General features: G+C 41.9%; 1 protein-coding gene across 11 annotated transcripts in view; it reads right to left on the minus strand.

The window, feature by feature from the left end:
• LOC145344930 (DNA (cytosine-5)-methyltransferase 3A-like) overlaps positions 1–17,359 on the minus strand; it is a 505,928-nt gene that overhangs the window by 166,866 nt on the left and 321,703 nt on the right. For 9 of the 11 annotated variants that reach the window (XR_013887006.1, XR_013887007.1, XM_080192264.1 and 6 more), the window contains one exon: positions 2,077–2,265. The exons of the other annotated variants lie outside the window; for them this stretch is intronic. Coding sequence is in view for 7 of the 9 variants with exons in the window: in XM_080192264.1 (XP_080048390.1) it covers positions 2,077–2,265 (189 nt within the window). In the remaining 2 variants the exon portion in view is untranslated. The remainder of the gene's footprint in view (positions 1–2,076; positions 2,266–17,359) is intronic. 11 annotated transcript variants of the gene reach the window in all.

The raw sequence follows: 17,359 nt of genomic DNA on the forward strand, positions 1-17,359 counted from the left end.
AGTCATCAGGCATCTTTCAGCAGAAAGCCCTTATGTAACAAAATTACATTTAGCCACTAGATGGAGATAAAGTTACATATTTTGACTGGTGAGGTAACAAAAGTTTTTTTAAAATCATGCATCCTGTTGCAACAAGGAAGGGCTTAAAAAAGTCACGTTTTAGTATTCTAAGAGATGTCTCTAAAACTGCTGGTCCAACACTGAAGTCACTGTTCTTATTCCTGCAGGGAAGTGGGGTGGGATGTACATAGGTGGGAGGGGAGTGCTGAGAGCGCTGGGGGTGAAGTGGTGGTCGCTGGGGGGAGGGGCGAAAAAGTGACTGTCGTGGTAACAAGTTCAAACTTTAAACTGTTACATTGCTATAGTAGAGGTTCAGAAAATTCTGTTTTTCACCTTACAACTCTCTGCACCTCTGCTATACAACGCGCTGCTACTGGAGTGGTGCAGAAATCTTCCGATTTCCGCATCAGTCTCCCAGTTGTTGGCGAGTGAAGGGAAAGCAGGAGAAAAGTGGGCTGGGTGGGGTGGGAGTGGAAAAACGGAATGTGTTGAAAATATATCAAATTTGTAATCACTCCGCATGCTTTTCTTAGATTAGATTTACTTCCTGATATCCTAGATAGGATATGACTGGCAGTTTTATTGATGTTACACATAGTAACTATATAAATAACAATGCAAAAACACTATGATATAAAGAATGATTTCACATAGTCAAGCAGGTAAGAATTCCTCTGGTTACAGTGTGTGTGAAAAATCAATTATAAGTACATTTGCATGCACTATTTCAAGTGGAAATCATAGGTACAAATTATAATGATCCACTTACCATTTCTCTCAACAAAGGAAATCTTCACTAAACTTCACTAATGGCCTGAGAAATTTTCATTAATCGTTTGAAGTTTGGGAAGTGATCATGGATTTAATAGAATCACACAGAACTAAAATTCATCACTTAATCAACATCCTTGGAAATAGTCCAAAGGCTTGGGGAATATAAAGGTCATGTAACCAACCAGTTAGCAGTGTGAATTTCCTGAGGTTAAGATTCATGTAATGTCAACGCCTTGTGGAGAATGCTCTACATTGTTTCGGAGCAATGTCATTATCAATCAGGGAGTGCTTGTTACTCTTAATGGAAGTTGGCAGTGTGGGAAAAAAATTCCACTGACAAATATTCCTTACCATGAAATTTCCAAAATCCCCTGAAAGCTCATGGAAGAGACGGCCTATTCTACAGATGGCCCCACTTCTGCTAACTTTCCAAATTTTTTTTCCCTCATCCTGCTCTTTTTCAACTCATCAGTCTTTTTTTCCTCTTTCCTGAAGATGTTGACCCTTCCTGAGCTACACTGATTTGAGTCTATCCAGAGAGCTCAGCAGGTTTCTTGACAATAACAGTGGTGAATGTCACCACCACAAAGCTGTATCCTACCCTCATCAACTCACAAATACATGTCTCCAGATTGTGATCAGAAGTGGGAGCCATGATTCATCCTTCCCTCCTGAACCCTGATGGGATCACCTAACACTTCGTCAGTAGCAGGCTGAACCTTTCTGATCCGTTTTGGCTCAACTTTTCTTTGGTAAACTTGCTGAACCATCCAGGGAGACCAATTCTACCCATTGAGTAATTCCATTCTACATTAGGGGTTAATTCCACAAGCCCAACCTATTTCAAGATGCTCTTGGTACAAAACAGCACTCCATGGGAGCACTGTTCAGGAAATGATGGGGCATCGCTGCTTAGGTTATGGATGTGATTTTCTGATTAAAGTTTCCTATGATAGGCATTCAATACTTGGAGCAAGGGGCTAGGGTATCACTTTATTGGATCTTAACCAATACCTGCTGCCATTATGTTCAATCATTCAGTCAGTGACAAAAAATGGTTTCCTTAGGAACAAGATTATGACATCATTAAGGCATCTCAGGGCAACAACCAATCAGAAATGTCCTGATAACACACACAGGAATTTGTGCGATTACTCTATGCACCCCTGCTTTATGCACTGGGTGACAAAATTATTCACTGAAACAAAGTAACCCAGTAGTGTAATGGTTTAGACACTGTACCTCAGTCTGGGGGAGGGGGTGAAGGTTCCCACTTCGGGGAAAATATGATATTCTTTCCATCTCACCCCACGGTAAGAGTGCTTCCTCTTGGCTAAGCAATGGAGTGGCATTCAAGTGAGAAGCATCAGTGGGGTCTGCAGCCTTTTTACTCACCCTCCTAGCGTGAGAAGAATGCATGGAGGTGAGAGACTAAAGTGAAGGAATAAGAAGACAAAAACAGGAAAAATATAAGTAAATGAAAAGAACACCCATTATGGAACGGGGACAACATTAATAAATTTGCGGTGTTTCTTACCTACAATCAAAATAAATATATACTAACATAACTAGAAATTCTACCATTGTGACATCACCTTTTTGGCCTGCATTGGTCAGTAGTCAATCAAACAACAAACTAAACTACCGTCACCCTGTTTCAGTCTGATCTGCGGAGAAGCCTCCATCATGTTCTTTTGAAAGTTCTGAACCAATGTGCCATGTACCCTTTCACCTGATCTTTCACTCATAGTTTTGTTCATTTGGTTAAGATGTAGAACAGAATAGCTTTTTCTAACATTTCTGTAATTCTGTTGCAACATTTTAAGGAACTGTTGCATGCACCGAGTTAGGCTCTCTGTTGACCACCAAGATGAAGCTTGTACTGTTGTAGAAACTTTCCCTGGTCGTGTGGGGGTTAGTGGGGGTGATGGAGGGGGAACGAGTGAAGCAACCAAATGAAGCAGCTGGTGCCTTTTTCTGATGCAAGCTGGTCTCATACCAGTTCACCGTGAGATCTATATGTTTGCTAAGCACAGCATTATAACATAATTTTTTGGGGACTAATCCTCCTTTCTTATAATGGATCATACCTGCTTACCAAGATGGTGGTGGCATAAGTGATAATCATCTATTGACTGATTATCAATCTCTGTCCAGGAAGAAAGTAATGTGTGTAATCGCTAGAGACCACATTAAGACATGCAATTTAAGTTAAAAATTGTTTTATTTTATTTAAGAATGCCATCCATTGATACAGATACCTTGTGTTAGCGTATCACCTCTGTAACACCGACCGCCTCACCTCTGACAATGTATATATTGAGTCCGACAGTAACAAAGAAATCATGCCAAAGATCCCAGCTGATTACACAATCTTTCCATGATTTCTAATGTAAAGGTCTGATCGCTTCAATTTTCCAACTTTAACAAAAATCAAAAAGTTGCTTTGTTTGCATTCTCACTTATTACTAAATATCTTCACCCTATTTCAGTCTGACCTGCAAAGAAATACTTAATACCTTTTTATATTAAAGTGGGCAGCAATAAAGTACTGTTTTTACTATGCAATATCTTTCATGATAATCAAGGTAAAAATATGCCAAAGTGTGAAACATTTGTATTGCACCAGCTTATTATTGTCCCTTCAGCAGAGCTACCACATTTTGCCTGCAACCTGTTTCGTCGTTGAGTGACTTGGGCTCCAGGAAGATATAGACAGAATGGTCAAATGGGCAGATAAATAACAGATGGAATTTAACACTGAAAAATGTGAGGTGTTACACTTTGGAAGGAGTACTTTGATAAGGAAGGATTCAATGAATGGCATGCGGAATAAAGGGACCTTGGCATATTTATCCATAGATCTCTGAAGGCGGAAGAGCACGTTAGTGGGGTTGTTAAAAAGGCATATGGGACACTTGCCTTTATTAATCGAGGCATAGATTACAAGAGCAGGGAAGCTGTGCTGGAGTTGTATAGAAAATTGGTGCAAGAGGTCTATGTGCAGTTCTGGTCACCACATTATTGGAAGGATGTGATTGCACTAGAGGAGGTGCAGAGGCATTCAACAGGATGCCGCCTGGGATGGAACATTTGAGTTATAAAGATAGGTTATGTAGGCTTGGGTTGTTTTTGTTGGAGGAAAGAAAACTGAAGAGTAATCTAATCGAGGTATACAAAATTATAAGGGACATAGACAGGGTGGATAAGTAGTAGCTGTTCCCCTTGGTTGAAGGGTCAGTCATGAGGGGACACAGGTTCAAGGTGAGGGACAGGAGGTTTTGGGGTGGAGGGGGGTGGAGAGGGATACAAGGAAAACCTCCTTTACCCAGAGGGTGATGATCTGGAATGCACTGCTTGGGAGGGTGGTACAGGCGGATTGTTTCATGTCCTTTAAAAGGTACCTGGATGAACACTTGGCACATCATAACATTCAAGGCTATGGGTCAAATGTTGGTAAATGGGATTAGGTAGGTCAGGTGTGTCTAATGTGTTGCAGCAGACGCAATGGGCCAAAGGGCCTCTTCTGCACTGTGTGATTCTGTAATAGTGGTAGATTGTCCTGCTGACCACAAAATGGATTCTGTGCTGTTGGTGTATGAGCATGTGTGTGTCCACGTCCGTGTGCATAAAGTCAATAATGGCTTGAGCACATGACCTATGTGGGTAAAACCAATCACAACAAAGCCTATGAATTAGGCAGTTAAGTTTGGATAAATACAAAGGGATTAGTCAGAATTCTCAATGAGAAGGGGATCGATTTCTGCGCTTGTGCAATGCATGGGGAGTCTTACTTGCCAGCCATGCATGTTAGAAATTACAGGAATGCTTTCCAAGATTTCTCAATCTGTACAGCAAGTGGAGTTGGCAAACTGAAACAGCATAAATTTGGAAGACCTATGACAGCACTTTACCAAATAAATATTTTGGGAAATATTCTAGAAAATATTCTTTTAAGTGCTACAATACAACTCTGAAACAACTGAACTGATCACAAATGTCTCTTCTTCCTTGTCCAGTCTCTTCATTGTGCAAGTCTTCTGATATCCTCCAACACTTCCCTGGCTTTGTAAACTTTTCATTATGGATGTCTAATATTGCTACACTTCCATCCACATCTACCTTTGTCCACCTGACTGAACTTGCTCTCACATTGAACAACTTTCCTTTGACTCCACTTACTCACTTCCAAGTGAAATAAATGTGTTGCAATCAGAATATGTATGGCTCCTAGCTATGCCTGACTTTTTTGGCATACGTGGAATATTTTTTGTTCCAGTCCTACTCAGGTGCCCAGTACCATTTCTTTCTCAAGTACATTATGTCAGTGTGGTTTCTGCCTCTCACCCTGAACTGAAAAAAATCATTAACTTTTGCTTCAAATGTCCATCCTTCCCTCATTATCAGATGGTCCTTTATCAGCCTTCCATGACTTCATTCTTGTCATTTCTGGAAACAGGCTGTCAACAAAGATTCACTATGAGCCCAGTCACCGCCACAGCTATCCTGTCCTTCCTCCCACCTCTCTTCCTAGAAGGGATTCTGTTCCATTCTCCCTGTACCTCCATCTCCTTGACATCTGTTCTGACATTATCCTCCATACCTGTGCTTCAGATATGCCTTCCTTAATTCTCAAGCAAGAAATTCACTCCACCTTGGCTGGCAAGACCCACGGCTGTTCTACTTCATGCACATCAGTTTCCACCCCTCCCCCAGCCCTATGTTCTCACCTCACCTGGCTCCATTTCTATTGGTGTTCCCTCTTCAATGGGACACTGACACACAGTATATCTTCTCCCACCTCGCTAGTCAAAATCTGAACCATAAACTCTGCTTCTTTCTCCACAGATGCTGTCAGACCTTACTTAGTATTTCCCGCATTTCGTTTTTTCAATTTAGATCTCCAGCCTCTGAGGCATTTAGCTTTCTGTAACCCTTTTTCATCTTGTTGCCATATCTGAGACCTGCAATAATGGTGAGTGAGATAGAGCTGGTTTTCTGGCTCTAACCTACCAGTGGGAAGCTTTGCTGGCAGTGCGGATCAGAAGTTGAAGCCATTTTTCTGATGAGTAATTGGAAATCATGGGTGGCACACACCGGAATTTCTAACCTGCACATCTGGCAGACAAGGCTCCCCATTGCCAGGGAAGATTCATAACATCCCCTTCCACCACTCATGTGTCACAACTGCATGGAGTAATGAGAGTAAAGATGGCAGGGAAATCTGTTTAAAAGCTACTCCAAGTGCTCAGTTCTAACAAATCCGTTCCTATTTCCGAATCCCTGACTCTCAGCATGATATAAACATCAGTTATTTGACCTAACCTTTTCCTGTCTAATAGAAATGAATTCTTGGTCAGGCTTTGTGTTGAGGGATTAGCATTAATATGTGAGTGAGCAGAGGTAAAATAGCTCGTGAAAATATTTAACCATAGGGTCGAAGCTACATAGGCTTACCTCCAAGAATATTCTGGTGGGTAGGCCTTGTGGTCTCTCTTTTCCTGACACTTTATGGGGTGGTATGTGGCACAGTGGTTAGCACTGCTGCCTTACAGCACCAGGGACCTGGGTTCAATTCCTGGCTTGAGTCACTGTCTGTGCAGAGTTTGTATGCTCTGTGTGTGTTTCCTCCAGTGCTCCAGTTTCCTCCCACAGTCTAAAAGACATGCTGGTTAGGTGCACTGGCCATGTTAAATTCTCCCTCAGTGTATCTGAACAGGTGACTGGGGATTTTCACAGTAACTTCATTGCATTGTTAATGTAAGCCTACTTGTGACACAAATAAATAGTAACCCTTGCCCTTCAAACTTTCCCCCCATCCTCTCACCAGAGCCTCCCGGTAAAGGGGCGGCACAGTATCACAACGGTTAGCACAGCGCCAGGGACCCGGGTTCAATTCCGGCCTCAGGTCACTTACTGTATGCAGTTTGCATATTCTCCCCATGTCTGCGTGGGTTTCCTCTGCGTCCTCCAGTTTTCTCCACAGTCCAGTACAAAGGTATGCGGGTTAGGGTGACTGGCCATGCTAAATTGACATGCTAAATCAGGGGGATTAACAGGGTATAAATATGTGGGGTTACAGGAATTAGGCTTGGGTGGGTTTGTGATTGGTGCAAACTTGATGGGCCGAATGGCCTCCTTCAGTACTGTAGGGATTCTATGATTCTAAACTTGCCCCAATTACCTGTTTTCAGGGCTCCATTATCGATCCTTAGTATAGGCTACATCGCAGTGCCAGGAATGGACACTGCTCCCTGTGGCACTGCCAAGACTTGAAAACTGACTGCCTCAATTGGCTGGCAGTACTTGGGAGAAATTCACACCAGGATATCTGAGGGGAGGTGGGGAAGAAAACTTTCATTCGCAGGAGATGGGAAGCCCAATAGCAGGGCAGGTAAGTACCCAAGTTGGACATAATCCTGTTGGGCCTTCCTAAAGTTGCCGTGCTGAGTTGCCACTAGTTTTCCAGCTGATGGATGGGCTCTCCACATGACCACTAAATTCAGCGCACAGTTTCATACTGAGAGCAGGAGGAATCTTAGGGGAGTTTTGGCTGGGAAAAGAGGAATGCTGCAGAGACAACTGAACCAATGGCATCAATCTTCATGACAAAGAGCACAATGGTTGGGATTTTTCAGTCCCGCTCTCAGTGTGCATCAGCACAGGCATAGCCAGAAAATTTGGAGAGTGGTAAAAGTCAGTTGATCGCTGCTGGCAGGATCAGAAAATCCTGCCCAATTAGTTCCTTGCATTTGTCAGTGGAGGTTCGGGCTTGAAGGGAGCAAACAGTGTGAAGGACTTTAATGTGTTGCTATTTGCTTTGTGTCCTGGATGATTCTTAATTGGTAAGAGGGGAGCAAAGGTTTTATGTGGTCCAGTCACATTTTGTGGTGGATGCTTAAAACTGATGATCATTCTCACTGTGTGGATGATTAGAACTTATGTGACTGCATTGTGAACCAGTCACCTGGGAATATCACAACTGGTGTTGGAGTTTACACACACAATCGCTAGTGTCTGAAGAGAAACACAAATTGGGTGAACGAATAAGCACTGTAAAATGTTTAAATGGTGTTAAATGTATACAATTTTTGATCCTGAGCTGTTGAATTTTGCAGATGAAACCAGACTATAAGATGTTGCAATGTTTATATGAATGTTGTTGAAGGAAATCCAAATGCAGCTCCCTCATCCAGAACATGGACCGTGGATGACCTTTAGATGTGGAAGTTGACCATAGGGAAAGGTCAGAAGAAAATAAACAGGTTGGATTGTAGAGGAAAAACCTCAATTCCCACCAGAAGCTGAAGGTAGCAGTCCTTATTTGGAGCTACTGCTAGGCCGGATTTGAAAGATGCAAGTGTTTTAATACCCAAAACATCTGGATTGTAATCTTCTGAAAATAAATCGAGACTGGAATCATTCAACTAAATCTACAATGTGTTGTTTTCCCTCCCCCTCCAACAGAAATAAAACCTTGGATTGAGTCAAGACAGGCCAGCCTAGAGAGTCTTAGATAGCTAACATTATGTTGGGTGAGATATTCTGCTCTGGCGACTAAACGCATTGATATGCAGGATGAGCCATGATTTTCTCACTGATTAGTGGATCTGGCTTTCACATCTGATCTTGTGTTTGAAACTTCATGATACATAAGCTCATAGAAGGGCAAGCATTCATTCATCCACCTGCCATACCTCATAGAGGTCAAAGTTCTTGGTACCATATTTAAATGCCACCCATATGCACACATTACTCTCTGTAGCCAGATTGTGTGTCCAAAGTTCCCGAGCAATAAGAAGAATGCACCAAGGTTTAGTCATGGTTCCCTGAGGACTTTAAGTTAGATGTGACTGTTGACACGCAGGGAAGGAATCAAGAGGTCCTGCAACCTCACCTCACCAGTCTGGGAGGCATTCAAGGAGGAGGCCAGCTTTGTCTGCAACCACCACAGAAATGCCAGCTAGTGCAGGAAGAGGATGAAAGATCTCTTCTGTTCCATTAGGGTAAGTCAACTTTCAGCTCACTCCAAACTCACACTCTCATAATGGCATCATGCATTCAAAGCATCTCGCAGCTCAGGGATCTCACACAACATGAGTCGGGGAGATATCAGCATTGAAAGCCCCTTTAGCAGCATCTCACCTATCGTCCTGCACAAATTACATCTTCAGCCTGATAGGGATACTCTGCAGAGGCCCCTCCTCTTCACAAAGTCAGGCAGGGGTCCCTCGGGCACCCACAGCCAGACACACCAGTTCAGTGACTCGATGAGTGTTCAGCCCAATTCAGTCTGTCTGTCACCCTATTCCCTCTAGCTGCACAGGCTGAGGAGGGTGCACCTGCCTCACGGCAGGAAACCTAAAGAAGGGTGAGGTTCTCCAGGTCTAGCCCTCCAGAGGACACCCACCAAAGTCATCAAAGAAAACAGGGTGTAAAAGTCAGCAACCTGCTTCTATCTCTGCTGCATGTATCAGGGTTGTACCTAGACATAGAAGTAGGTTAGGAAGATTAAGAAAATTGACATTTTTTTGGGTCACGGTGTTCACTCACTATGTATCAGGCATATCCACGCATATGCATATGTCTGTGGCAGCAAAAGGTGTCTTATTTAGGAGGCCACAACTGCATCGTTCACTTGACCGAGGCTTTATGCTGGTGTGCTACCTTTCACTTATCAGAGTGGCTCAGAAGCAGTTTTCACTGTTGAAGGCTGCCAGGATGCTGAGGTAAGTATAGCCCTCAAGGAGAGATGGACATGCCCAGGTAGTGCCCTGATACTTCCCCCTGCACAGGATAGCAGTGCCTCTGGCACAGGTTGACAGTGCTAACCTGTGCCGGGACCAGTTTCAGGAACACGACCGCTGAGGAGCCCCAATGGAGGGGTTCCCCTTGTGTGGTGGGAGGTCAAGGTAAGGTTACTGGCACTCACTACATAATGCTGTACGATGTCACATAAACATAAAGGTCAACCAGAAATTGTTTCTAGGGCAAATCTCAAGTGTGCTAAGGCTTATGCAAATTCAGAAATTATAGAAATTTGGTGCTTAAATGATGCTGTTGGATTACTAGAATATGGATGTTAAATCTGTTCGCAATAAAATCCGTGCTCCATTATTTTGATACATGCACCAATCACAGTTTAAGCAACTTAAAAGGTATTTGAAGCATTTGGATCTTTGTCACAATCATCATTGGAAAATCAGGAACATCATGAATCTGCATAAAGAGCTCATTATGTGATTCTGCAAACTGTGTTTCTGTCAAGCTAGATATTGCTAATTGCTATATATCTAGCTTGACAGAAATAAGGTTTGGAGCATCACATAATGATTCAAGAATCAAAGGGAAAGAATTTGGTAAAAGAATAAGCCTTATATTTTTAACCAAGAGCTTTTATGGACATTGCAAATACTGAGGTAATTCTGGTTCCAAGAGCCACCCAGTTAGCCTCACAATCTTTCCTCATATCTCTGCAACCTGTTTTCCTTCACTTATTTATCCAATTCCCTTTTGAGCTCTACCATTGAATCTGTTAAATCCTATTCACTGTTGCATAAAAACACTTTCCCCCATTCACTTCGAGTTAATTTTTATACTCTATTTCAGCCTATTTCTATTTCTATTTATACTCTATTTCATCAATCTTTATACTCTATTTCAGCCACTGGAAACAGTTTCCCTTTCATGGATTCTGTCTAAATCCATCATTCTTTAAGCCAAGGTGGCACAGTGGTTAGCACTGTTGCCTCACAGCGCCAGGACTGAAGTTCGATTCCCAGCTTGGGTCACAGGGAGTTTGCAAATTCTCCCCGCGTCTGCATGGGTTTCCTCCAGGTGCTCCAGTTTCCTCCCACAGTCTGAAAGACGTGCTGGTTAGATGCGTTGACCAGGCTAAATTCTCCCTCAATGTACCCAAACAGATGGTGGAGTGTGGCAACTATGGGATTTTTACAATAACTTCATTGCAATGAGAATGTAAGCCTAAATGTGACTAATAAATAAATTTTAAAGCTTTAATGACATCTCTTGGCCAACACTGCTCAAATAACAACCCTAGCTTCTCTGCTCTATCCATGTAACTACAATCTCTCCATAACACCATAAGAAATAAGAACAGGAGTGGGATGTTCAGCCCCTTGAGCTTACTCTACCATTCAAATAGATCGAATGTTGCTGATCCAACACTCCTCATGTCCACTTTGCTGCTCTTTTCCTGTAATCTTTGATTCCCTTGCTCATCAAAAATCTATCACAGCCTTTAGTAGGGACTGCATGGTGGCACTGTGGTTAGCACTGCTGCATTACAGTGCCAGGGACCCGGTTTAATTGCCGGTTTGAGTCATTGTCTGTGTGGAGTTTGCACGTTCTCCCCGTGTCTGCATAAAAAGTTGGCAGATGGAGTCTAATGTGGGAAAATGTGAAATTGTTCATTTTGAAAGGAAGAACAAAAGAACAGGGTACTATGTTAATGGAGAAAAACTGCAGAAAGCTGTAACACAAAGGAATTTGGGTGTACTTGTGCATGAGACACAGAAAACTAGCACACAGATGCACAGGTAATCGGAAAGACAAGTGGAATGTTGGCCCTTATTTCAAGGTTTTCTTGGGTGCTCCCATTTCCTCTCTCAGTCTGAAAGATCCATTGGCTATGCTAAATTCTCCCTCAATGTATCCGAAAGGCGCCAGTGTGCGGCAACTAGTGGATTTTAACAGTAATTTCATTGCAGTGTTAATGTTAACCTATATGTGACACTAATAAATAAACTAAACTAAATATACACAAGGACTCTGCCCCCACAGCTCACTGTGGAAAGGAGTTCCAAAGACTGACAACCCTCTGAGAGAAGAAATTCCCCCTCATCTCAGTTCTAAATTGGCACCCCTTTATTCTGAGACCATGCCTTCTGGTCCAAGACTCTCCCATGAAGAGAAACATCCTCTCAGCACTTACTCTGTCAAGCCTCTTAAGAATCCTATATGCTTCAATGAGATTTCCTTTCATTTTTATAAATTCCAATGAGTAAAATCCCAACCTCTTTAACTTTTCCTCATAAGACAATCCCTCCATACCAGGGATCATCCCAGTGGACCTTCTTTGAACTGTCTCCAATGAAATAATACATTTCTTTAAATAAGGGGATCAAAACTGCTCACACTACTCCAGATGAGGTCTCACCAGGACCTTGTACAGTTACAGCAAGATTTCCTGACATGTACACTCCAACCCTTTGAAATAAGGGCCAACTTTCCATTACTCTTACAGATTACCTACTGCATCTGTGTGCTAGCTTCTGTGTTTTGTGCACAAATACCCCCTAAGTCCCTTTGTGCTGCTGCTTTCTGCAGTTTTTTCTCCATTTAAATAATATTGTTCTTTTGTTCTCCCTTCCCAAATGAACAATTTCACATTTTCCCACATTTCCATTTGCCAACATCTTACCCACTTAACTTTTCAATATCTCTTTGTATTCCTCTTGCAACTTGATTTTCCAACAATTTTTGTGTCACCTACAAATTTGGCTTCAGAATATGTGCTTTCTTCCTCCAAGTCTCACTATAGGAAAGATGTAGAAGCTATTGAGAGGGTACAGAGGAGATTTACAAGGATGTTGCCTGGACTGGGAGGCATGCCTTATGAAGTTAGGTTGAGGGAGCTGGGACTCTTTTCCCTGGAGAGACGAAGGTTGAGAGGCGACCTGATAGAAGTTTACAAAATGTTGAGAGGAATAGATAGGGTGGACTCTCAGAGGCTATTTCCCCGGGTTGAAATGGTTGCTACGAGAGGACACAGATTTAAGGTGCAAGGAGGGAAGTTCAGAAGTGATGTTAGGGGTAAGTTTTTCACTCAGAGGGTGGTGAGTGAATGGAATCGGCTGCCGTCAGTGGTGGTGGAGGTGAACTCGCTAGGGTCTTTTAAAAGACTTCTGGATGAGTATATGGGGTTTAATGAGATTGAGGGTTATAGATAGGTCTGCAGGTTGGTAGGTGTTGATGTGATCGGCGCAACTCGTGGGCCGAAGGGCCTGTTTGTGCTGTAGTGTTCTATATTCTATGTTCTAAGTCATTAATAATAGTTTCGGTCCCAGCAGTGATCCCTGTGAAAATCCATTGGTTATAGATCACCAATCTGAAAAAGAACCCCTTATCCTACTTGCTGTTTCCTGCCCATTAGCCAAATCTCTATCCATGCCATTCCAGGAAATCTCTTCTGTCCACTCTCAAAAGTCCTCATATCCTTCCAAAGGTGTGGTGTCAGACTTGAACACTCCAGTTGCGGCTAAACCAATGGTTTATGTAGCATTAATATTTGGCCTTTGCACTTTGCCCGAATATTCTTGGTCCTGTTAAGGTAGATTTGGAAATGGCAGGTGCAGAAGGTAAGGTGAATAGAAGGCTTGATTGTGTAATTTTAGAAATGAAAACATTAGATTGAATCATAGCATCCCACAGTGCAGAAGGAAGCCATTCAGCCCATCAAGTCTGCACTGACCACAATCCCACCTGGCCCTATCCCCACAACCCCATGCATACTCTAGCTAGTCCCCCTGACACTAAGGGGCAACTTACAATGCCAATCCACCTAACCCGCACATCTTTGGACTGTGGGACGAAACCAGTGTACCTGGAGGAAACCCATGCAGACACGAGAAAAATGTGCAAACTCCAAGCCAGGAATCAAACTCGAGTCCCTGGAGCTGTGAGCAACAGTGCTAACCACTGTGCCACCGTGCCACCTGGGAGACTGGCTCCCTAACATGTTCCTGCCTTCTATTGCTTTCCCCAAGGCAACAAAGCACCAACAATGTCAAACACCAGACAGCAGTGAGCAAATAGTTATGTCAATTGTTAAGATACTAAGCAGGTATTTTGAGAGCTGATTGTCATTTTCTCAGCATTCTGTGGGCCTCAGGTTGTCTGCATCCTGGCAAGTATGAGGAGGAAGCTGCACACTGGGAGGTGGCTGTTGTCATGTACGTTGAGATACCAACAGAACATGGCAAGGCTGCTGTCTTCCCATCCCACAACATTGACATTGAGTAGGTAATTCACAGAAATGAATATTTTCAATCATCATTGGTTTCCTGGTTGTTCGGCCCGATGCTCTTGGCTAAAGCAGTGTTTCTCTGTTCCTTCCGCCTCAGCAATGTTTCCATTTGTCACATGGTGATGGCTGTTGACTGTTATTATTGGGACCACTGGCCTATTTCAAGGACCATTCAAATATTGACTGGGACAGACATCAAGTAATCAATAAACCACAGTTTAAATTAAATGTTGTCTACTTACTGCCCTGCTACAAGCACCAGCGAATCTGTAGCCAGATGAAAAGTGCCCCTAACTTGTCTTCAGGAGCAAAGACAGAAATAAAACTTGGAGGGAATCCTCTGGAGTTAAATAATCTACTAGTGAATAAACACGTGATGACATATTTTAACCTGATGTGTTTACGTTTCAACACAAATGCCCTTTCTGATTAACATACACCACTGCTTTCATTTGACATGGCTTGTTCTCACAGCTGGTGCTAATCGGTGCAACAATGTGGTCCATTTTAAGAAAAATAAAATCATTTTGCATTGATAAGGCATTGAGAAAATATAAAGGCCATTACTTTCCAGCGGCCACCTCAAAACTAAAGTAATATTTCGGTATTTTCTCACTGATTTAATACAGCAAACATTTTGTCAGAGAATTAATATAGACTAATTTTTATACTGAAAATTACACTTCTCTTCTGAAAGCTGACTAAATGTGTTTCCGGCTTCTTAGGCACTGCCTTAACAAATAGAACTGAACTTGACTCAAGGGGCTGTGCCTCCTTCAGCTGGAAAACTGGTGAGATGACTTATGCAATGTTGTGATGATATTCCTCTTCTGATTTAGCTAACAGCAGGGGTGTTGGATGAAGGGCAAGATTGACTATATCCCACTCGGCAATCTGACAAAGGCAGCCAAATATAACCGCATGTGGGTAAGGGAGTTGGAACCTGAACCCACAGCAGTTCAGGCACAATTTTACAACTCAGCATATGACTGGTGTCAGCAGAATTACAGAAAAGAAGCAAAGCACATGTAGCTTTCAGGATTATTCAAAATAGGCTCTACAGCTGCAATTTCTTTGTAGTTTTCATTTCACTAAAAACTGGACATCAAAAGTTTCTCTCAGTGATAGGTTTAATATAAAATTACTAAGAAATAACATTTTCTTTTTTGTAGTTACTGCTATTTAGCACCAAAAATTGAGACAGGAGGAATTTCAACCCAGAAATGGTCTTGTAATTAATGTTTTATGACTGGCTGCATTGCTTTTAAATGATGATATGTGAATTCACTGTTCCTAATTCAAAGTCATAATGACTCATGCCTTGCTACTAAAATAACAATGCCATGGCTGTGTGAGAAGTTAACATGACTGCTGCCCGTAAGTACATTTTCCTACATAAAGTTAAAGAGAAAATATTTTACTCAACCGTCCCTGTTTATAAGACAAGTTGGTTAAAAAAATTCAAGATTACGCACAGAGGAAAATAAATCCCGTAGTGTTCTACTAAAAGCAGGAAAGTAGCATAAGCTAAACAACAGCGACTTAATCTAAGTCCTCTCAGCATTTGAAATGTAAACATTATTTTTTATTTGTGTTAATGTATCAATTTACCAGCATTTCATTCGTTTAGGTGAGATATAACAGCTGCTTTTAATCTCAATTATCAACTACCACTAACGTCAAAACTCAGTAAAAGATTTCCACCGCTGTAGGAGTTAATGTGAATGATGGGTGTCTTGGAAAGCTAACTATTTTGCCCACTTGCCTTGATCAGACAGATATAGCACAGCAGAATGCTTGTTTAAGGCAATACCAGTATGAGAATTTGAATCACATTCTCAGGCACCTCAGTCCGACCTACACTCCCGCTTTTTTGTGTTTGCTTCAGAACTTGTTGGCCGATAATAAATGCTTGACTTTGTTGAAGTTTTATTCAAAGTAACCAAAAAAGCCTTTCAAGTAATGATGACGATTTATAATGTCCTTCTATATCAACGGCTCACAAACTTGGTCACCCACAGACTATTTAGGTGAGTCAAACGATCCCACCTCCCAATAGTCAAAAGCCAATCTGCTTTTGCTTTTTACTGCAAAAACACTGAGCAGAATTGATGTGAAGAAAGGCACCACTTTGATGAGACACCAGTGAGATGATGTCCACTTCCAACCTGGAGAAGCTCAGTTAAACTCTATGTTCAGTTGGCTCCTCTTGGTTTTCAGCTCACAAATGTTGAAGGTCTCAACTCACAGATTTATGTAGTAACAGTAACTTAAGTCCTACTCATAAAATGACACTATTATTGCTTTACTTATGATAACTCGTGGCATGTACATGGATATCAGGCTGGTTGTGCAACAAAACATGAGTGGTTGGATAAGGAATCTGGTTTGTTCTCTCATATGGCTTTGGTATTGTGCATCAGTAATTTGCATTGTGGACCAGCGTGCAGACTGCACTTCGAAAACCACTATTCCTCTACATATTGTTCTGCTGCATTGATTAAGTATAGTGTGTGCTGACCTATTGTTGACTGTCATGAAGTAGATTATTGTACTTCGCCTTAATGGAAAATATTTTGAAAAACAAATTACCATAACCCCATTTTATCAGCTGTTGCATTCAATTCTGGCCAAGGCATTCTTAGGTGGGATGTTAAGGCCATGGACAGCGTGCAGAGGAGAATTACTAGAACGACATGAGGGATCAGGGACTTAAGATGTAAGTGTAGATAATTTGCTCGTAACTCTGTTTGTAGATGCCATAAGTATCCCACAAACAGCAATGAGATAAATAACCAGGTAATCAGATTTAGTCATGTTGGTTGAAGAATAAATATTGGTCCAATTTCAAGAGAACCACCCTGTTCTTCTTCAAATAATGTCTCTGGACTTTCTACCATCAGATAAGAAGGCGTGGACAGGTAGAGGTCAAAACTCCACTTCCAATACAGGAGTCCCTCAGCGCTGCACTGAAGTGCTGTCCTAGATTGTGTGCTTGAAGTGGGGCTAGAACCTACAATTCTCTGACTCAGAAGCAGAGTGCTACCACTGAACCTTATGAAACCAAATACAAAATTACCCATCAGTGAAATACAGGAGTTCTCTTCTTACCATTTAAAAAAAAGTCCATCTAAAACAAACAAAATACAAACCGATGTAAATGTTTTAGGGGAGACAATCTCCTCTGCATTTAATATCTTTCTAAGTGATATATTCTTCATGCATTTATATGTACAGAGAGAAGAGAGCAACTGGCCTTCATAGTTTGACCCTATCCATTTTTCTCATGCTTTGGATGGAAGCTGCTATGTTTTTTGCTGAAAAATGCTTTGCTGAAGTTGCACTAAGTTTGATGTTGGCTTACTCTATTTCCTGGCACCAGTCCTGCTCTCTAAAAACCTGCTGTAATTACTACACTATATTAAATCATATACAAGTACAAACCTGAAGAAAACCATGATTTGTGTTGCAAAGTTC

Source organism: Carcharhinus amblyrhynchos, chromosome 7, assembly GCF_965287045.1.
Source record: "Carcharhinus amblyrhynchos chromosome 7, sCarAmb.v2.hapA, whole genome shotgun sequence".
Classification (NCBI taxonomy): Eukaryota; Metazoa; Chordata; class Chondrichthyes; order Carcharhiniformes; family Carcharhinidae; genus Carcharhinus; species Carcharhinus amblyrhynchos.